At 41.9% G+C, this 22,186-nt stretch overlaps 1 protein-coding gene across 1 annotated transcript in view; it reads left to right on the top strand.

The window, feature by feature from the left end:
* Positions 1-8,665: 8,665 nt before the first annotated feature.
* The window catches only part of TMEM47 (transmembrane protein 47), a 28,710-nt gene continuing 15,189 nt past the window's right edge, over positions 8,666-22,186 (top strand). Inside the window, exon 1 of the mRNA XM_023634317.2 lies at positions 8,666-9,162. Within this exon, the coding sequence (XP_023490085.1) occupies positions 8,937-9,162 (226 nt within the window). The 5' untranslated portion in view covers positions 8,666-8,936. The remainder of the gene's footprint in view (positions 9,163-22,186) is intronic.

The raw sequence follows: 22,186 nt of genomic DNA, 5'->3' as shown, positions 1-22,186 counted from the left end.
AACATTTTGAGAAAATTTGAAATAGATACTGAATAGAAGAATATGTTGGAAAAATGTACTTCTCTGAACATGTTTAGGAATCTGCTTTATCTGGCTCCCTTTATCAAAATTGGCGTTATCTTGTCAAGAAATAATAAAGGGTTATCAGAAATCACAGCTTCACTTAGTTTACTGTAGGGCAATGGTGTCTAAACATAGAATGGTGATGTCAATCACCCTGATTCTATGCCAGCTATGAAAAATAGGTCCCTGAAAGGGTTACTAGCCTGTCCTCCAGTCCTAATTGTCAACTCTAGTAATCAATAACTTTTTTATCTTCTATTTATTTTCTCCTGACTGGCCAACTCTTCATGTATAATTGAGCTTTTATAATTTTTTTTTGAGAAAGATTGGCCCTGATTTAACATCCGTGCCCATCTTCCTCTACTTTATATGTCGGACGCCTGCCACAGCATGGCTTGATAAGCAGTGCATAGGTCTGCACCCGGGATCCGAACTGGCGGACCCAGGGCCACCAAAGCAGAGTGCGCGAACTTAACTGCTACGCCACTGGGCCGGCCCCTGAGCTTTTATAATTTTTAAAGTCAATTTTACTTGTCTCCCACTTTAGTTTTCTCTCCCTCATACTGAAAATCCTGTATCTACTTTCTCTATAAATAGTGTCCCCTGGATGAACTTTCCGAAATGCCATCTTTACTTCACTTTTGCTTCCACAGGCAGTTTCTCTTCTCAACACTGTTCACTGGCACAGAATTTTTTATTTGCCAATTAAGAAGACTATATATGAGTTTCCAAAATCTAATAACTGGGTTGGCTAAAGATAAGGAATTGAAAAGGAGTCGGGACAGCTGATGTCAAAGTGTCCAGAATGTGAAACCACAACAATGCAGCTTCATCCTCTTCCTTTACCTAGAGATAGCATTACCAGGCCTGTGACTCTCCGTATTTGATGGTCTTTATCAGTGGGGATTAGCTGCCCTTTTGTACTTTGTTCCATGATGCCCTTTCAGATGACTCAGATAACTGAACTTCTCCCTTTTACCTCTCGATCCCTAGCGGTCATTTATGTATTGTGAAGCCGCATAAAGGTCTCAAAGTGAATTCACAAGAAGCCAGGGGTCGCTCTTAGTGTTCCTACGTCTTAAAAGTTGTTTTTTAAGGTGCACCTAGAGAGGCATCATCATTTGTCCTCATTAGTCAATTAATACATTGTCAGACTCTTGCGACCCCACTGAGAATTACACAAAGCAAGGTGGTTTAGAAATATTGAGTCAAGAATACACCGATGCCTGCTGAAGTAGACAATGCTGACTAATCATTGCCAAGGGGACTCAAATCAGTGACAATCAGAGCCTGCTGAGAGGTGAACATGTAGGAAACACCATTCTCCTGGTCACCATGTAATGCACTGAAGATTGAGGAGGAAATGATGATTTTTAATTCTCAGCAGCCATTTCTTACAGCTACTGGCAGTAGAGGTTGAGCCCTGAGAGGCCTGAGAAGATGACGTAGATCAGAGCTTCTCAAACTTTAGTTTGTACACAAATCACTAGGGATCCCATTAAACTAAAGATTCTGATTCAGTGGGTCTGGGGAGAGGCCAGGAATCTACATTTCTAGAAAACTCCCAGGTGATTCCAGAACTGCTGGCGTCCTTGGACCACACTTCGATAGCAAAGATTTAGAGGACTGGACATGGAATCTACTGAATGAGCAGATGGAGAGAGGAGGCAAAGATGGGATGACAGAGAGAAAAGAGGGGACAGATGTGGATTCTGATGAGGCAAGCACGACACGGAAGGCTTTACTCTTCATAGGGTAGCACCCCTTCCTCATGACTTCTCAAGACATCAGAAAAGTTTTGTAAATTCAGAACTGTACGGTGTTATTTGATGTGTTTTTTTCCTGGAAATTGGTGAAGGGACTGACATTTGCACCTAGGTTGGTTAGGGGTAGAATTGAGCATTTGACTAGATGCAGAACCAGATACAGAGAAGAACAGAGGAAGCAAGGATTTGGGAAAGGATTTTGGACTCTGAAGGATCATGAAATTAGAGATTCAAATAAAGTTTACCTAAATCTCCCAGGGACCAGAAGGCCCTAGCTGACATCTGGATTATAATAATATAATAATTATGATTAGTGCTTACCATATGCCAGACGTTACACATTATATAAATTACCTCATTAATCCTCACAGCAACCCGATGATGTAGGTATCACCCGATTTTATAAAGGAGGGAACTGAGGTTAATGGCATGCCCAAATTAATATATTCAGTAGGTTCCAGAGTGAGTATCTTAACCTTGGTCTGGCTGAATCAAAAGCAATTCCCATTCTTGTTTACTGAAGACCAGATAGCTTGAAAGGAGATGGGGGAAAATGTGAAACAGGTAGGCTCAGGAAAAGTTGAAAGAAAATGATTCAGGGAATGACAAAAAGCACTAATCTTCATAGTGTTCTGATATTCCCACCTGTGTTTGTTTGGACCTGAACGAGCTGACATTTTGCATTTTGAGAGACTGCAGTCCTCTTCACTCACTTCACAGACAAATTTTAAAAGGTGAAATCTAGAGGTGAGAGCTACGCTGAAATACAGTTCCTAAGAGGATCTTTTTTCCACTAGCCTCAATCCCCTAGCATTGCTGACATTTAAGACCACCTTTTGGAAATTCCAGAGAGAAATGTTTAGCTGCATTCTTCTCCTTGGAAGTATGAGTATAAATTGCTTCAGCTATCCTTTCTACTTAATCCTTTTTAAATTTCAGCCTTTTCTTTAATTAACTTTGAACCATCACTATGCTTGAGATGTATGAATTTGGGGTTCATTTTTATCCCCATTGCGAATGTGAGTCCTTCAGGCCACAAAGGAGAGAAGGGGTTCACACTTTCTAATGAAAGAGAACTTTCTTCCACTATAGACATGGTCCCTATCAGGAGAACACTTGAGAAGGACCCCCAGCGATAACAATTTTGAGACTGTCCATATTACAAAAAATAAGCACATGGGAGAGAATACAATAGTGTCAATCAGCATGGATGAAACTGTTTTTGAGATGAGAAATGGACACTGCCGCAGTATAATTTGGGAAGTGGGAGTTCTAAGCAGACATTTCTTAGAATTTTTCCATCTAGTCACAAGTGTCTTCATTCAAATGTCCAAAGGTAAAAGGTCTCTATGACAACTCGCCAAGAAGTGCACAAAGACAGCTTTAGACTAAAATCTAAAGTCACAGAGGAAGCTTAGCTAACGAGCTCCAAAGAGAGCAACGGAAAGGGTGAGCAATTTCCAGGATGATTCCTGATGGTGATGATTCCATTTCTACCCTAACTTCCCTTGGCCTGTGTTTAAGTCAACACCTAAGTCGTGATTCAACACGAATTCCCTTCAAGTTCCACCAAGCATAAACTAAACCTGCTCATCCCACCAAAGTATTCAACTATTCAGGGTAACCACTTCTAAGGCTTCCAGTGTTCCATTTTCAATTTAGTCCTCAAGCATGGGGCACACAGGAGAAATGTAGAAATGATGCATCATGCTAATGGTGGCCAAGGATAACTGAAATGCCACCAGAATGAGACTATGTTGGCAGGTCTGCACTTGCTTCAGGGTAACCAGAAGTTTCAACTTAATGTCGTAGAAGCAAAGAAACAAAAAGTAAAAATGCAGTCATGAGGTGCTTGAGGTGCTTACGCCTGGTCATTTCTCCACAAAGCTACAAGTGAGTACAAATAAAACATAAATAGAAAGGAAGATTTGTGCCTATAAGTGATTGTTGGTAAGGAAATAGATGCTTGAAAAAGACGGAATAGACATTTAGAATTTGTCCCACTGGGAATGTTCCAATTTTCCCTGTATTCGTACTTCCTGAGCATGTGACTCACACTTCTTTCATTACAATAAACACATTTATTTTAAAATTAACCATCCTTCAACTCCAATTGTCTCTTGTGTTTTCACTTCCATGATTTATTTCCTTTCTTTGTGGGTGAGTAAATTATTATGGTCATAGGTACTACTACGAAACAACAATTAACTTGGAATCAAAAATCAACACATAATGTGAATAGGGAATGTGCTATTATTGACTTAAATCTGACTGTTCAACAATATCATTCATTTTTAAATTGGAAAAGATATTAGAAAATGATGGAATTTAGTTTTTTGGATGTGGAAGTCTTCATTTTTGTCAATGTTCTTTTTTTTAAAAAAAAGCAGAAATAGCAATTATTAGTCACAATTATTTGTGATAACTCTAAGCCAAGAACTTTGCCACAATGTAACAAGAAATCTCAATAATGCAATACAGAATACACCGTAACCTGGAAATCTCTTGGACCTTATTAATTATCATAAATAGCAGGCAGGCCTCATTATATTATGGTTTCACCTGCATCAGAATTCTTCAAGAATGGAATTATAGTTCAGAAAGTAAATCACTGAAGGACTTTTTGTTTCTAATTTCTAAAATATTTTGCCAACATTATTGTCTGTCACTCTGGAAAAATAGTTGGTGGATATTCATCATTTTCTCCTCCATTCTATTTCTTCCTCTCTGAGAACAAATAGGTCCAATGAGTGCATGTCTAGATGTGATCTCAGTGCTGAAAGTCCACAGTGTAGGAAGACCCTCCAGCATCTGGGAAGAGAAGCATGACTCAAAGAGCAGAGCCAAATGGCCGTGCCTCTGATGGACAGAGCCTACTCTATATGGACGGTGACCCAGATTCAGAAAAACTGGGTGACACCTCCCCACTGCCTACCTAAAGAAGGGGCACACGAGCCAGCCCTGATGGCCCAGCAGTTAAAATTTGGCACACTCTGCTTCAGTAGCCTGGGCCTGCTTCCCAGGTGCAGAACCACATCACTCATCTGTCAGTAGCCATGCTGTGGTGGTGGCTCACATAGAAGAACCAGAATAATTTACAATTATACACAGCTATGTACTGGGGCTTTGGGGTGGAGAGAAGGAAGGAAAAGGAGGAAGATTGGCAACAGATGTTAGCTTAGGGTGAATCTTCCCCTGCAAAAAAAAAAAAAAAGAAAAGAATGAAAGAAAAAGAAAATGAAATTCTAGATGGAAAACCATGTTTAAAAAAACAAAAAGGGGGGCGGGACACAGGACTGACATTGATCAGAGGCTGCTGTGACAGTGACAAGATTAGTGGCTTGAACAATGTGTGAGATTTGCTGGGCTCATTCCTGAAAACAGTAAATTATTTTTCCCTTCCTAGCTGATTAGGTCCCCTCTGGTTTATTCCAAATGGCAGAACCTTAGAAGCTGTACATTTCAACTGCTAAGGAAACGTAGAGATGGTGCCCTTGCTAATAGACTGTGAGCTGACAGGGTAACATTAATTCCTCTTTATTCTCTTAAGACATATTCAAAGTCTGGAACGTGCTCCTCCTCCCCATCTCTTCCACATCCTCCACCTCCCACCAGGACACTCTTCTACTTTCCTGATGAATCCTTTCCATCTGGCCTCACCTCTCACATTGCTGCCCCATTTTGCTGGCCTGACTGACTCAAGCATGGGGCTGATCTCTTTCGTTTACTTCAACGTCTAGGGAATGACTCCTTCTTGCCTTTGCCTGGCTACACAACTCACACAGTCACACGTCAGAATTCTGTGACTGCAATTTTCATGGAACTCCTATACTGTGGGATAGAGTAAGCTGTTGCCCCCCTGAGGTCCAGGGATAGGGGTGAGCATGGTGAGATGGTACCCCAGGCTAGGCTCAGGTGAAAGAGGGGGCCTCTGGCCTTTGTGTGACGCTGTAGTACAGGGCCAACAAAGTCATCCAAGTCATCGCTTCTAAGTGATCTCTAGTAAATTTTCCTGAGCTAGGGACCCTAGCTTTCTTCACAGTTCAATGTAGGCCTATATCATTTCTCAGATATGTGTGTATTTCATTGCCTGTTTCTATCCTCCTCCTACACACACCCCTTAGTTGTCACCTCCCATCCCACTTCCAGCCAGACACGTTTTTTTGGTAGGTTTTCATCCAATGTTTACTAATTTTTGGAATTCCCTGCTCTGCTTTTTCCATCTTTAGGGTAAACACAGGTCCACTATCCCACAGGGGGTCAGCTGTGTTGAGGAATTCAGTCTTCTTCAGATTTTTGAAGGATAGGATTGTGCGTGTTTATCCACACTAAGTGGGATAAACCAAAACGAGAAATAGCCTCACATCAGTTTGAAATTGGCTTTTCCACCAAATGAGTTTGCCACAATCTTATGAAAAGAAAAAAGAATACTTTTGTCTTGAGAGCTTTTTGCACTTTGAAAGTGAGGATTAAGGATGGTTGATCCGCATTATGTGTAAATTCTAGAAATGATTAACAAAGGAATGGAGTGTTTTAGGAGAATTTGGCTTTTTCTTGTTAAAAATGGCTTATTTTTCTAACTTTGGAGACAGTACAGAGACAATTTTGTAGGTAATACAAAGAAGGATGGAGTCACTCAAGTAAGCAGTTGAGAACAAGCCAGAAAAATGAAACAAAATGAGTGGAGGTGGGGAGCTAGGGTGGAAGTGGAGGAGGAAAAAAGCCCGAATTAGAGGAAACGAAGATACAGAAAAATATTGGCTGACTAGAAATGGAACTTATTAAAGGGCAGGTGAGAGAATTTGGAGGAAAAAAGATTTCTTTATAATTTTGAGGGCATATCCAAGAAATTTTCTTAAATTTTATCTTCAAATGTACATTGTAAACCCATGAACATAAATCCAGGGAAAAGAAAAATATCACAAGCCTGGTTGTCCCTATGACTCGCCCAGGTTTTTAATTTTTTAGTGTTCCATTAGGAACCGTTTCCAAGAAGTACTCAGGCTTCTGTCTCCTTGGATGGTTGGGAGGCCAAGGAGTCTGTCGGAAGTTAGAGGTCAAGGAAGTCCCAGGGCTCTAGGCATTCTTTACTAAGGACAGTACATTTCCAAACGTAAGAAAACCCTAGGTTTTATTTCACATTGGGTTGGTTCTTATTCTCAAGTTATTTGACACTAACATGATTGTTTCTTGCATTCAAAATGTTACTTCCATCAAAATGTAGTCAGTCCTATGGAAAGATGTGGATAGCAGCCATCCCTGTGGTCTAGTGGTTAAGTTTGGTGCTCTCAGCTTCTGTGGCTGGGCTGGGTTCCCAGGCACAGACCCACAGCACTGGTTCAGGGCCATGCTGTGGTGGCAACCCACGTACAAAATTAGAGGAAGATTGGCACAAATGGCAGCTCAGAGCCAATCTTCCTCAGCAAAAAAAAAAAAAAAAAAAAAAAGTGGTTAGAAGGAAAGAAATTATCAACAAAAAGTATGAAATCCTGCAGGGTTGAGGATAGCGTTTCATTAAAAGAGAGACGCCATTCCTACATTCTTCAGATCTTAATCAGTATTTTGGGTTTCTCACCAAATTTTACAGATGGTGAAGGATCTGGGAACACCTCCATCCCCAATGATCTTTCAATAAATTGTTTCTTTTATAGAGAAAATGGAAAGTACTCAGAGACATAAGAGACAACCCGCCAGTTACAAGCTGAAGTAGTCAATTGCAGAATTGCAAATTCAATTTCAAAGTGTGTTTATTCCTCACGGATAGGGGAAAAAATGGAGCGTTTTCTTAAGAACAGGAGCAAGGTCGTATAGGGCTGAATGCTGAGCTGGGAGCGCACAGTAGGTGCTCAATAAAGATGTGCAGATTGACTATTTAAAGTTATGCCACTTTTCCTATGCCAGGCCCTGGGCTAGGTCTCGTGGGGCACAAGAACAGGTTAACGCCCAGGGAGGAATTTTGATCTAAACTGGCATAGAGCAAAGCCGAACGAACAAAGGTTTTAGCCAACATGCAAAGAACAGAGCAGCGATGAAGCAGGTGAGCTTTACTCCACATTTTGTGGGAGCTTTCATTCCCCTGTTAGCGTCTGCGTTTCCTAAGCAATCGCCCTTGATAGGGGGCGCAAAAGCAGGCGAGCCCAGAGAAACAGAAGCGGCAGCAGGCTTGGGGGGAAAGTTAGAAAAGAGGGAAAACTGGGGGGCTTGCTGGGTCCGAGACTGGGTCAGTCCAGAGTTTGAAGAGAGGACGAAGTGCCTTTTCTCACTTTTTCTCCTCCTTCCTCCAAATCCCTTAAGATGAGAAATTGGCGGGGCGCGGGGTCCGGGCTGTTACATCCCCTAGAGAGAGAATACCTCTCCTCGCTCCAATAGCCACAGCCCAGGAAACCTAGGAATCCACAGCTGACGCCTTCTAGAAAAGGACCCACCCCAGCTCGCTAAGAAAAGGAAACCCACGTGACGGCAAAGGGGTGGGGGCGGGAAGCGAGGCGACCCCAGAGCGAGCTCGCACAGGAGGGGCCGGGGCCCGGTAGCTTCGAGGAATTGCCCCACGCCGCCGGGCGGGGTAGAGGGCTCGCGCTGGGCTCCGCGCGCGCCGGGCACGCGGGGGGAGGACCAGCTCGGTGCGCGCCGCGCATCGGGGGCAGAGAGGGGGGATCCGCTCCGCGCCAGCCGGGCAGGGGCGGGGCGGGGTGTGTGCGAGCCTCTCGCTCCGGGTGCCACGAGCCGGAGCCTGACGCCGCCCGGCGCGGGCCGCGGCCCCTCCCCGCTCGGCACCGCCTCCCGCAGCCCGGGGAGGGGCGGGCCGGGGCGGAGCGAGCCGGGCGCGCCGGGGCGGAGCGCGCGCGGGCAGAAGGCGGCGCGGGGCCGGCGGCGAAGGTCCGCGGTGGGATCGGCGTCGCTGCGGCTGCTGACGACCCCCGCTCGGCCGGCCGCCCGGCAGACCCGCCTTCGCGGCGCGGCGGGAGGCGCGGAGCCCCGGGGAGCGAGTCCTCGCGCGGCGGCGGCGGCGGCGGCTGTGCTGCTGCCCTCCAGGGCTCGGGCTCCCCGCTCTCCGGACCCGCCCGGCGTCTTCGTCCCCGGCGGGCCGGCGGCCGCGGCGCCCGGGGCATGGCTTCGGCGGGCAGCGGCATGGAGGAGGTGCGCGTGTCGGTGCTGACCCCGCTGAAGCTCGTGGGGCTGGTGTGCATCTTCCTGGCGCTGTGTTTGGACCTGGGGGCCGTGCTGAGCCCGGCCTGGGTCACGGCCGACCACCAGTACTACCTGTCCCTGTGGGAGTCCTGCCGGAAACCCGCCAGCTTCGACCGCTGGCACTGCGAGTCCACGCTCAGCAGCGGTGAGGGCCCGGCGCGCCGCGACCCCTGCCTCCCGCCCCGACCGGCCCGCGCCCCTCGGCCGGGACGGCCACCGCCTCCCCCTGCCCCCGCGTCCCCTGCCCCCGCGTCCCCTGCCCCCGCGTCCCCTGCCCCGTCCGCCCCGCTCCATCCTGGCGCTTCGCGGATCGGCGGGCTCCTACCGCTCCCTGATACGCCCCCCTTCCTCTCCCCAGTTCTGGTCGCCAAACCCATGCGACGCCCCACGCCCTCTCCCCCTCCCGTGGCCGTTCCTCGGGCTCTGGAGTAACACGTATGCTATTTTGGGTAATTGTTCTCATTTAAGGCGGCGAGAACCATGTGGCTGTATTAAAAATGCAGCGCCTTCCACACCCCTGTTAAAAAAGAGACAAGCGAAAACGCCCCAACTCCACGAAGATGCTGTGGGTCCTCTGCTCGGTCTTCCCCGCTCTCTCCTCTCTCAAGAGGAGGTTTGCTTGAGTTTCCCTCTTAGCGCCCACGTTTCTGCCTCACCTACTCCACTTTATCTGGGTTTCCCCAGTGAGTTTCGGTTTGGATTTGATTTCCCCAAATTTTTGAGAGATGTGGATAGTTGGGCGAGGGACAAGCTTAATTTCCTTTCCTTTTTTGGTTACACCGCGGTTGGTTGTGAGTTGCGCTTCCTTCTCTCCCCCTCCAATGCCGGCTCTCTCCTCCAGACCTTTCTTTATCTTCTCCCTGAGCTGCGCACAGACGCCTGGAAAGTTGTGGCTTATTCAGCCAGCGCTGGAAACTGCAAATAGATGGTATGGAGGATGGAGAAGGAGGTAGTCACTGGGGCTCTAGCCCCAGGACGGGCTTTACCGCTTCTGCTTGACCAGCAGTTGCCTTCCACTGCGCTCTGGTTACGCCTTTAGCAGAAATCTGCTAACTTCCGATTTCTTGTTGCAAACCCTTTTCCTCGGTAATCTTGATTCTTCAGCCGCTGGTGTTAGTGCAGAGAAAGGGCAATAAGAGAAGAGGACGTGCCTGTGATTTTACACACTTACACACACACATTCACACGCACCTCTGAGAACGTCATTAGATTTCTTCATGACAATTTCATGTCCTCTCTGGGACTATTTATGAAGCTTTACTGGAAACGTTTCAAGTTCCAAGAAAGTTAAAATAGCACAAAAAGCCACAAAATTCTGATTTACTTTTGTCTTTGGTTTTTTGTTATAAGAGATTAGTTCACTTGGTTAAGTTTCTTCCATAAATTTGATTTTCTGTTTACAAAAGGCTTTTTCTTTGCTCTTACCTCAAAATTCCCATTGAAGGGTTTCGTCTTTTGTTGCTTAATTCACTGTGGAGGGGACTGGTTGGCAGCAGGAGGTCAACATTTAGGTCTTTTAATTCTTTCAGGGTTTGTTGTTTACAACTAAAGATAAAATAAATCGGTAAAATGCCTTTCTTCAGTAACCAGGGGATCCAAATAAACTTTGGAGAAAATATCTTTTCTTTCCCCTCTCCAATAGAAATGGAAATTTATGTAGGAATGCCAGCTTCAGCATGTCTCCTTAGCAACGGGGATCTTTTGCCCCTTTCTCACTGTCTCCTGAAATAATAGCCTCCTGATTGCATAAAGACTTTTCAGATAGGTTTGAGAAACCAGCTTCAACTCCCCTTTTCTTTTCAGGCCCCTATCCTTTTCTCTTGGCCAGGAACGTGGGTAATGGGGAGAAGCCAGCTCCACTTTGTAGAGCGGTATGCAGTGTTTGCTAATCTTTCCTTAATTTCCTCCATACCCATTTATCTCAGCTTTTTTTCCTCTCTAGGCAAGGAACTAGGGAGATAGGAGCTTACTGCAAATATAGTGATGATAGGACTCTGTGAGGTAAAAAATCAGAGGCAGGTACACTTTCTGATTTTTTCCATTAAGCCTGTTATTCTACCCTTTTACCTCATACCTCAGCATTTATTTTTCTTTGGGGTCCTGAAAATGAGCTGTAGTTTTATTTTGCGTCAAAAATAGTTTTCATCCCAGAAAAAGTATAGTTCATAAGCAAATGGGGGGGGGGCATAGAGATGGTTTCGTTTGAGGCTATCTGGAAGAAGTTCTTGACTTTCTTTATGTAGTAGCAGTTCATTTTTCTTCTCCAAGGTGGTGGTGGTGGGGGGGAAGGAAACAAAATGTGGAAAATTGCTGTATCTCCCCACTTTACAAAATGTGCTTTCTTACAATGTTCCGTGGACTTGAAGCTTCTGTTCCCCAGGGTTTTGAAATGAAGGGGGAAGCTTGAATTGAAAGGAGCAATGCTTTTCCTGCCTGTTCGAAGGGCAAGCAGCTTTTCTCAGTCTGTTTGCTGTGTGGAGTAGCAGGAAGCAGAGAGGGAGATGTCTTCTCGGAAGGTTTGAAGAGCTCCACTTCATTGTCTCGAAATGAATTACCTTGGGAGGAACCACCAAGGACAGTTTTACTGAAGGCCCTTCACCAGAATCTTCAGGGCTTAATTAAAAACCTTTGTCTTAATTAGAATTCAAACTGCCGTGAAGAGGCAAGCTTGTATTTACAGAAGGGAAATTTCAGGAATGTTTCTACTGACGACAATATGTCCTACTTAGGCCCAGTTCCTACGGAAACTTTCCCTTCAGCCGTGGTTTTTAAAGCTGCATTTTAATTTTGGTGCCAAATATGCGTCGTTGGCTGCTTATAACCTGTTTTATGGTTTTGAGCGAAAGCAGAACCATGCCTTTTGTGTCCTGGTGTATTGAAGGTTGCCTCAGCACTTCTAGTATGAACCAGTAATCCGGGTGTCAGTCAACCGTAATGCTTTTCTCCGGTGTCCCAATTCAGGGGATGAGGGACAGCCTGGCATTCATCTTAACCTATAAGTTTTCCAAAAAGACAAGAAAACGGCTAATTGTCATTCTCAGTGGAAACAAAAAAAAATAATAAAGTGTGCTTGTTAGGAAGTTTAGAATAGGTGGTACTCACATGCCTGCCAGCCACTGCATTTCTAAGGATAGTTTGCCCCACTACAGATTTTGGCAGCCTTTTAATAGATCCGTAATCTTCTTCTTAAAAAAAATGATAGTAATGTTTTAGACTTCTGCTTAGTCACATTTAGTTTTGATCACTGTTTTTTAGAATGTGATTGTTAGGGTTTCCCCACCATAGCATTACAAGAGAATCCTTAGTGCAAATTGGATTACTCAAGTGTATACAGAAGGCTGACACTCTAAACTCGACATCAAACGTGCTGTATAACCCTTAGGGTGATTTTACTTTTTCTTCCTTAAAATTTGTAAATATTTAGCTCTTTTATATAAAGCAGATTGCTTTTTTGATGTCTGTGTGATTTATTGACTAAGCAAAAAGTCAGGGCATGCAGATGGCCAAATGAACACATTTTACCCAGATAATTTTGGGATAAACAAGTGCATGTATCCATCTTTTCCATCCACAAAATAACTTGATCAAATAGTTAGTGCCTTTTTCAAGGAATATTGTTAACATCATTTGTGCACTGTCCTAAAAATAGCTGCATTTGTAACATGAGTCACTGGCAGTTTTGAAATGGCAGTGCACCGTGAGCTAATAACAGGTGAATATTATTATTTTCAGTTGACAAGTGGTTCTTTTAAGAGTAGTTTATATGTAGCTCATTTTTTTAAAAACTATTTTAAAAATCCTCTTTAAAAGGCATTGTAAGAAGATCTGTCTTAGGTGGTAGTTTAAGATAGCTTGAACCGCCTAAACACTGAGTCTTAGAAAATCTGAGAGACAGTGATTTCTGAGTTCAGATGTGTATCATCTGTGCGCATTTTGAATCTGTACCTTAATTGGAAAGCAGAATTTCACTGGGAAACCTCCGCAATGTGATTTACTCCAGGGAGGGTTCAGCTTGTTGCTTGAAATGAGTTGATATTGATGCATGTTAACAAATAGCAAGCCTGGAGGTCATGACAGTCATATCCTCCTCTGGCTTCTTGAAAAAGAACATAAGTAGAGCAAATGCAGTTTTATTTATCCTGCACAGTGTACACGTGTGGAAAATTGTACAAAGAGTAGCACCAAAACTTTCTCAATTAATAAAGCAGAGGAAACCAAGTATATCTTATTTCAAGATCTTCATGGTGATTTTCTTTGAACATCTCCTAAGATTTTCAAGTTCCCCGGATTGACTTTTACAAAGGACATTTTAATTTGCGGGCAGATATAATTCCTCTTTTGCTCACATTTATAGAATGATTGTAATCTCCGGGGAGCCATTTAGCTCAATCTTTTCAGCTAAGGGATTTGATGGGCGTGTGAGAAGCCTGGCCTTTGGTAAAACATTTCAAAATAAAAGCATATCTCAAGCAATAGATTTTGCCTGCTGTCAGGAATACATTTTAGGAATTTCCTTCAAGCTTCTGTTAAATAGTAAGAGCACTTAGCAAGACCATAGATTCGGCCAGTGCTGCTAGATATATTATTGAAAAGGATTGTAGATGCTTTGGAATAAGTCCCTGGCGTACATTACCCAAATGCCACAGTGAACTTCTATATGAACTATGCTAAATTAGAACGTAATCCTGTAGGAGGGCAGAGTAATGTTGTGGAGGATACGTCAGTCTTGATTCAGACTGCTCTGAACTTGGCCATTCACCAATCACGTGACCTCATACAACTTAACGGCTTCAAATGGTTTTTCCTGAAGGTTAAATATACACAGAGTACCTGCTCCTTAGGGTTGTGTTTCTTATTATATATTCAGAAAAACAAATGCCAAGTGATCTTTTTTCAATAATGGAGGACTTTTTTCCTCCTAAATGGTAAACTTCCTTTGCAGTGAATAATGAAGTACGTTTAGTTTCAAATTTAAATTTTGACATGCGTTACCTGGCATTTAACAATGCTCTTGGTAGGTTATGATCACAAAACTATTATCTAATAGCTACCTTTTATTTAGTACTATTACAGGCCAGACATCTCAGTTATTCCCAATGTCACAAGACACTTGCAAGGTAGCTAATGTTATTCCTATATGTTATTGAAGGGATTTTTGTAAACTTACCACGTTCTCAGTCAGTGGTAGAGCTGGGTTATTTCTGAGAGTGTTCCAATTACTAATGCTGGGAAACAAACCGCCCCAAAAGTTAGTGGTGCAAAATAACAATGATTTTATTATGCTCCTGATTTCTGCGGGTCAGGAATTCAGATAGGGCATAATGAGAATGGCTTGTCTCTGCTCCAGGACATCTGGGGCTGTAGCTGTGGGGGACTTGAATGGCTGGGGACTGGAACGTCTAGAACTGCAAGATCCTCTTCCAAACGGTTTCACTGGGTTTGGCATCTTGATGGGAATGGCTGGGAGGCTGGACTCAGCTGGGACTGGCCTTTCTAGCATGGTGGCCTCGGGACAGTTGGAATTCTTACAGGCTGAGTAGTTTTTCTGAGAGCGAGAGTCCTAAGAGAACCAGGTCCTGTCTGAACTAGCCTGGGAAATCACAGAGGAGCCAGATGGCCCGCCTGGATTCCAGGGGAGGAGAACTGGACTCTGCCTCTTGGTGGAGCAGCAGCAAGGTCACATCCTAGAAGAGCATGGGGTGTAGGAGATGCTGTTGAGCCACGTTTGCAGCGTATGGTCTGACACTGGAGTCTAGCTGCACATTATTGCCTCCAAAGAGCAAAGACAACTACACAGCTTCTTTCCTTAAGAACTTTGACTTGATTACATAAATAATGTTTGACTAGAGCAAAAACTGCCGTCAACCAACACGTGGCTTTAATGATTGGTCGCTTGTATGGGGTTACTTTGCATTTGGAATCAAATGAACTCAAGAACCTAACCGGCCCACAAATAGAGAACTTTTTCCTCTCTCTATATAACCCTAGGTCATCTTTGGTTACAGTCTCAACTGACCAGGGCTCAAACTGATTGAGATTCTGGACTATAATCTGCTACTTTATGTTGCATGATAAAATTTTGGTCTTCTTTTAGAAAGTTTTGTATGAGTCTGATGAGATGATTTGTACACGAACACTAAAATGTTAAAATCCCAGACAGGAGCCAAGTTTTGTAGTGCTAGAAAGATACTGGAGTTGCAAAGTTGTTTTTTGTTTGCTTGTTTTTCCTTTATTTTAATAACATACTTCTTCTCCTGATAATTGCCCATATATTGAATCACAGAATCATAGCACATTTGGAGTAGAAAAGATTAAAATAATCTTACGCAATCAAATTTATTGCATGGGTAAGAAAAATGAGGCAAGGCACAATGTTGAAAGACTCAATACCCAACTAGAAGGACCTGCAACTAAGATATACAACTGTGTACAGGGGGGGTTTGGGGAGATAAAGCAGAAAAAAAAAAAAGACTCAATAGAGAGATTGTATTAGCTGTAGTATTTTTGCAGGGTGAGTTTTCAAAATTTCTTGTCACATTGCAGATAACTGTCTCTTGGTATTTGAAGGATTGTTGAATACTATCTTGTTATGGAACTTTGGATGAAGAGGTTAAGGACTACACATGAAATAGATATCCACTTTTTATAGGATTAGTTACCATCCAAGATTTGATTTCACATAGAATTTAAAGAGTCTTCCAATAGACTCATATATGTTGATAAGTCTGTTCAGTTTTAGATATTTATTATCATCAAATTTACATTGTTAGCATAGCTAGTCCTTAAAACTTAACAAAAACTTTTTCTTTAAGTTTCTCCATGATAGGGAACTTTAACACGACTGCTTGATTTTAAATTGAAAAATAATTCCAAATGTATGTGGAGGCCAGCCATGTAAGTTTCTTAAATTGATTAAATGAATATAAATTTCACTAGATCAACTTATTCCTGCATTCCGACTTTATTTTTTAAAGATACATTTATGTATCAAAAGAGACTGATTTTTTCCTTAAGCAGAATTTCATCCTTGCATGTCAAAGGCACTGACAGTGAAATCTTACCAGTCTTTTCAAAGTATCGGATCATCTCCCTTGAAAATTAGACAAGGACACCTTTCTTTACCCTTTTTTGCTCCTATATTTGTGTGAGATTTTGAGACACTAGTAGACTATCAATTTTTATTCTATTGTAGTCTTGCCTTTGGCACCAAAGACTCCCATTAAAAAACAAAACAAAAAACTACAAAAATGAGGCATCCATGGCTCCGAAAGAACCAGGAAAAAAATATCTAGGAGATCATTTTTGTCTCTACCAGCTTATTAACTGTTGTGAGATTTAAAATGATAGTTTAATGAGCCATGTTTCAAGATACTGTCATAAAAATTGATTCTTTCTTTTCAAAATATATGTTTACTGGCCAAAAAGATGCTAAAAAATAGAAGTTGGGACCCCTGCCGCATATTCTCTATGCATAAAAGACACACCCACAAAAGAACTCAATTTTCCTTCAAAGGGGGTTTTATTGCTGTCATGTTTTAAGGTCCCTAAACCAAATGTTCATCAAAATACTGCCCTAGTGTGTTGTGAATGCAACCTGGAGTCTATTCCTAGCACCGCTAGGTGACTTAAAGAAAGCTAGAAATGACCTCTCCCCTCTTTCCTATCTTCTCGCATGTGCCCAAGGCGTTAACTTCATTGAAACATCTTCAGTGATTTCCTAGCAGAGAGTAAGCGTTATCCTGGTACAAAGTCAGCCAGTCAGGCTGTGTGCCAGGCACTGTGCTAGGTGGTGAGAGTAAAGTGATGAATCAAACAAATGGTTTCTGTTAAATAAATTAATGAAATAATAAAAATGTACAAAGTTCTGTAAAGGAGGGAACATGCATTCCACTTCTGCAGGGGATAGAAGAAAGGATCTCATCTAAAGAAGCTTGCGCACAGGGAGCTGGTTGGGGGCCCTAACCTGCCGATTTAGTTCCTCCATAGTTACTAAGGGGATGTCTTAATCCTGATCATGAGTGACTGTCTGGCTGTCTTCTGTCTACTCTTTGATTATTATTAGCTTCCCTAAACCCATCACTAAAGCTTTTTACTTGCTTGGAGGAACGGCACCCACTCCTAGTCCTGGCATGAGGGGTGTTCTTCCTGTTTTTCCAAATAACTAAGTTTTTCCAAATTGTAAACTTCTTAGATTTTTTTCCAAAGAGTGGAGAAGGAACAATGTTCAAAGTAGCAAACTCATCACAACTTTATAGAAATACTAGGATTAGATATCATTATTGAGAAATACCAGTACCGATTAGATAGCATTAGTTACATCAAATGCTAGTGAAAGCCTTCTGCTATAGTGCATGGTAAGAAACGGTGTCATTAGTGGTGATGTTGTCTTTCTTTTTGTCTAAATACTGAAACAATGCTTTAATAGCAGGGCTCTTCGCTAAGCACTGTGTACAATGGTTTTATTTGGGGGAAAATTACATTGTGGTATTTAGATGATAAACTGCATTTCTATCAAATTTTCTAAGATAGTATTTTGTGAAGCAACTAAAATGCCCCTTTATCTGTTAAAGAAAAAAGGATGTGTATTCTTCTAACATCAACACAAAACAACTCACAGGGTTTGAACGAAATTGTCATGGATTAAAAATTAGTAAGCTGTCTGGCACTTTTGGACAACCAGAATTTTCCACATATTTTGCAAAATTGACCTGCACTTGGTTCATTAGAGTTGTTGCATAACTTACTTGGATGGTTACCTGGGGTCATTTATGTGCTTAAAATCAAGTTGGCCCTGTACTTTTAACACATTTTTTATCCATAAATGGGCTTAGGCCTAAAGAGGGGGACTAAATCGGATCGTTGCCAACCTGATTAACATGGGTATCTAAAGCGGATGTTTCTCTAATATTCACTTTGTGGAGCACAGTGCATGTGGGGTCTCTACTGTTTGTCATTTTATAAAAGACACGTAGTTGTTTGCCTTAAATATTTGTTTGCACATGAAAAATGTTAGTTTTGATATTAGTTGTTTGAAGACAGAGGTAGTCGCTTTCATTATTGAAATTAGAATCCGAATTCTTCTTTTGGCCGCCTTTGTTTGTGTCTACATCTTGGGGAATAGTGGAAAATGAACGCAACGCTGACGGATTTAGGTCAGAAAGCAAGTTAGCCAAGAAAACAAAGTTTAAACTCCCTCAGTAATGGTTTCGGTTTTCTACTTCGTTTGCTGCATGCAGACTAACTTAAAAAAGTTAAGTATGTCATTTGATGCCTCCGCAAATATTTCTGCTGTTAGGTCTATAGTTACCTTCCTTTTACAACGAAATAACAGCACCGTTGTGGTTTCTTCTTCATATATGAGGATATGACCTTACTCTCCAGACTCAGAAGTATGTAGTGTTAATCTCAAAATAAATTCTTAAATTACATTTGATGAAGATAATTAAATGCCACAATTTCTGACAGAGTGAGCTAGTTGGGAAAAAGCCATGGTCTTCCGAGAAGAGAGGGATATCTTGGGGAATGTGGGTTTGAAATGTTATTCTGTAACTGAGCTTTTTTTCCCCCTTAAACAGATATAAACCATCCCAGTATTTCCAATTCCTGATGATAAAATGGAATTGACAATACTGTTTGCTTTCTGAGATCTCAAAGCTAAAATTGAAATATTTTGCTGTCCTACGAGTGAATAAAGGTATTTAGAAGACCTGAATGTTGGCTAGAGATGAGTGAAATATTCTAGTTCATGTGGGTGAATTAGGAAGGAACTGTAGGTGTCAAGATGCAGGAAAGATCACTATTCTGCGTTGAATGGGGGATGATTTTGGTCGCAGTGTGGATATAATTTTGGTTAATATATTTTTCTTTTGGAGAATTCAAAGGTGAAAATATAAGTGCCTGTCTGGCAAATTTGAGTGTGATTTTAAAAGTTATTAAAAATCAATATTTTAACCTGTGATGAGAAGTATAGAAAAGCGAGAATCATGCATTAAAACATTAGAATACACTGAGGGAAATACTCCCCACCGAAACTATGGGAGTTGGATTTATAAGGTTAAAAATATGTTTCATTGCTTTTTAATTATATCTAATTTCTTACAATTGTGTGCTCAGAGATTTGCATACAGTAGAAGTAATCTCAGCGTATAAACAATACCTACAAATTAGCCAGTGTTTGACAAGTTAAACGTTTTGAAATGAGGTAGGTGGAGGAAAGCTTTAGGCACTGGTGTGGTACATTGACCTTGGCTCAAAAGTGTGGAAAATGTATTGTCATTAAGATTCTACCTTTCCTGAAAATCAGAAGTAAATTTTGACCGTGAATTCCCTAAGGGAATGTGAATTCTCCAATTTGGCAGTTATAATGTGGCCCATAGAATTTTCATAATGGAGTGGCAATTTCAGACCAGTCTCATGTATTAGACTGTAAAGTAAGTCAGCACAATTCTGCAGAATACTAAAGCATTTATAGTCGTTGGAAACTCCGGCACCAGCTAATAAAAATACCTTGAAAGAGGACTTGAATTTAGTTCATGAGTTGCATATTAATGTTGGCCTTGATGTTATGACATAAGGACTGCCCAGTTTTTATTCTCTAACTGCAGGGGGACTTATAATATTATATATATACATTCATTCCTGTTATTTTTTCCTTTCTTTTTTTCTGTTAGAGGCAGCACTAGTGGAGCGCACATACTCATCTTAAGCTTTGGCTTCCATAGGTGCAGTGCCCAATGCCTCCAGTGTGTCACTGTGTCCATTTTGCCAAAATACTCTTAAGTGGAACCTGACATATACTGTAGCAGCCTCATTTCAGGTTTGACTTCAGATCCAAAACATTCTCCCCGGCCCATTTGAGCCCTCGGAGGTTTCTGGGCCAAAGATGTACGTTGTTTCCTCAAAACTGACTATCACTTCTTCTCTCAGGTCTTAGAAACCAAACTCGGATTTCACATCAGCTGGGCTGACAGTGAACAATGCCCAGTTTGAATTGTGCGGAGCGCTGCAATTTGTAAGCCAGCACCATGCCGTTGATGTTCTGCAGAGCTGGCTTATCTTCACTGCTCCACTACAGTATCGTTACATCATTTATAGAAATGTGTAAAACGAATGCGGAATAATAAATCTCGGCGAACTCAACACTTCATCTGACTAAATACTGTGAGGGCCATAAAATTGGGGAACTAAGATTGATATAGAAATTAACTGATTATGAGAACTTAAAATAGGTGATGTTTTTGAAGAAATGGGGCTGAAAATTGAGAATTTTATGACATTTTAATATGTTTTGCAAACACTGACTATGGGATAGCAAGTATTGGTGGCATGCAAACCTTCTAAAGGAAAAATCATTCGTATATAGACAAGTTTTCCGGTCATTTATTATAATATTACTGTAAAATTGTCTAAGTCCTATGATATATAACAAAACATTTTATATGTATATAGTCTTGTTAAATCTACAGTTGGTAGTTAAGTAAATGTCTATCTGTGTAAACATGAAGCCCGGCCTCTTATTTGAATCGCCATTAGTAGGTGTCTATAAAAGTATTTTGCACTTTTTTTATTCCTGCATCCTAGTCTTGTTTAGTAATTCAGAGGGAAGTGGCATCAGGCCGGTTACATCCTTCCTAACTTTAGCTCACCTGTAAGGCAAGCCCCAAAAGTTGGACAGTGGATTCTAACTGTTTACTGAAACAGCCACGATGCCACATGCCCTATTCTCAGCTCCAAAATGCCTAGTGCTGAACCTTGAAAAGTGCCCTGGGCCTCCGAGACTATGGTAGCCATATCAAAGCACTTTTTCAGCCTCCTGATTGACGTTCAATTGGTCAGCGAGTCGAAGCTTTGGTCCTGGGCACCCTGCCTGAGTGAATCATTCCAAATGGATACAATGACAACAATCCCAAAACTTGGCACCGTCCGCCAGAGATAGAGCCTCAATGCTTCAGTCTAAGCCCCAGCTTCTGGCCAGGATAGTGGCAGCCATGGCCCAATTCTAGTCTCTCTTGGAAATACAATGGCTTTTCTGTTTGAGCAGGCATAGCTCTGGTTGTGGACCACAGGGAAGGGTAGCGATATCACAACAGTGGTCATACTGGTGACGTGCCTTTTTGGCTTTCTATCTAGAGTGACTTTCTCATTAGCCACAGTCAGTACTAAAAATAAATACAGGACCGTTAGAAGAAAATCAGAAGTGGTTATATTGATTTACTTTTTAGAACTATTCCCATGCTGTTAGAGATTCCTTTCCTAATTAGGTTCTAATCCCCCTCCACCTTTTTTTTCTTTTGCTAAGGGAGATGCACCCTGAGCTAGCATCTATTGCCAGTCTTCCTCTTTTTTTTTTTCTTTTTTAATGTGAGCAACCACCACAGCATGGCCACTGACAGATGAATGATGTGGTTCCATGCCCAGGAACTGAACCCAGGCCACTGAAGCGGAGCGCACCAAACTTTAACCACTAGGCTGTTGGAGCTGGCCCTCTAATCCCGTTTAATAACTTTTATTCTCCTGGTGGCTTCTATTGCATTTTATTAGTTTTTCATATGAAATAAAGTATTGCTATTTTAAGGAAATTCAACATTGTGTGAGATTAGGATTTTTTGCAATTTTCTCTTGCTAAATTGGATAAGTATCACTTTGCACTCCTGTGTTACTCGTTTATCAAGTTGACTTCATTATGAAATTATTATTGTCTGAGAGGCCTTAACCTAGAAAAAAATTCAACATTTTAAAATGGTACATAAAATATAGACCAGGAGTCAGCAAACTACAGTCAGAGGGTCCAAACCAGCTCACCACGTGGTTTTGTAGATAATGTTTTATTGGCACGCAGCCATGCTCATCTGTTTACCTGTTGTCTATGGCTGTTTTCACACTACATGGCAGAGTTGAGTAATTGTAACAGAGACCATGACCCACAAAGCTGAAAATATTTACTATCCAACCCATTATAGGGAATGTTTGCCAATGTTTTTCCATCTTAGTCTACTTTTACAAAATGCGAATAAATACATGTATTTTAGCTATTCTTTGAGGCTATTTAAAGTAGAGAAAAATGATTGAAATTAATTCCTGTTTTATTTTGGGTTGAAAAATACAATTGTGTGGCATTTTATGCATATTGGGCTATGTGAAAGAGCTTACCAGATAAGAGCAATCCATTG

The sequence above is a fragment of the Equus caballus genome, chromosome X (assembly GCF_041296265.1).
Source record: "Equus caballus isolate H_3958 breed thoroughbred chromosome X, TB-T2T, whole genome shotgun sequence".
NCBI classification, from domain to species: Eukaryota; Metazoa; Chordata; class Mammalia; order Perissodactyla; family Equidae; genus Equus; species Equus caballus.
Note: the sequence above shows the minus strand (reverse complement) of the source record. Positions and strands in the feature narration are given on the sequence as shown.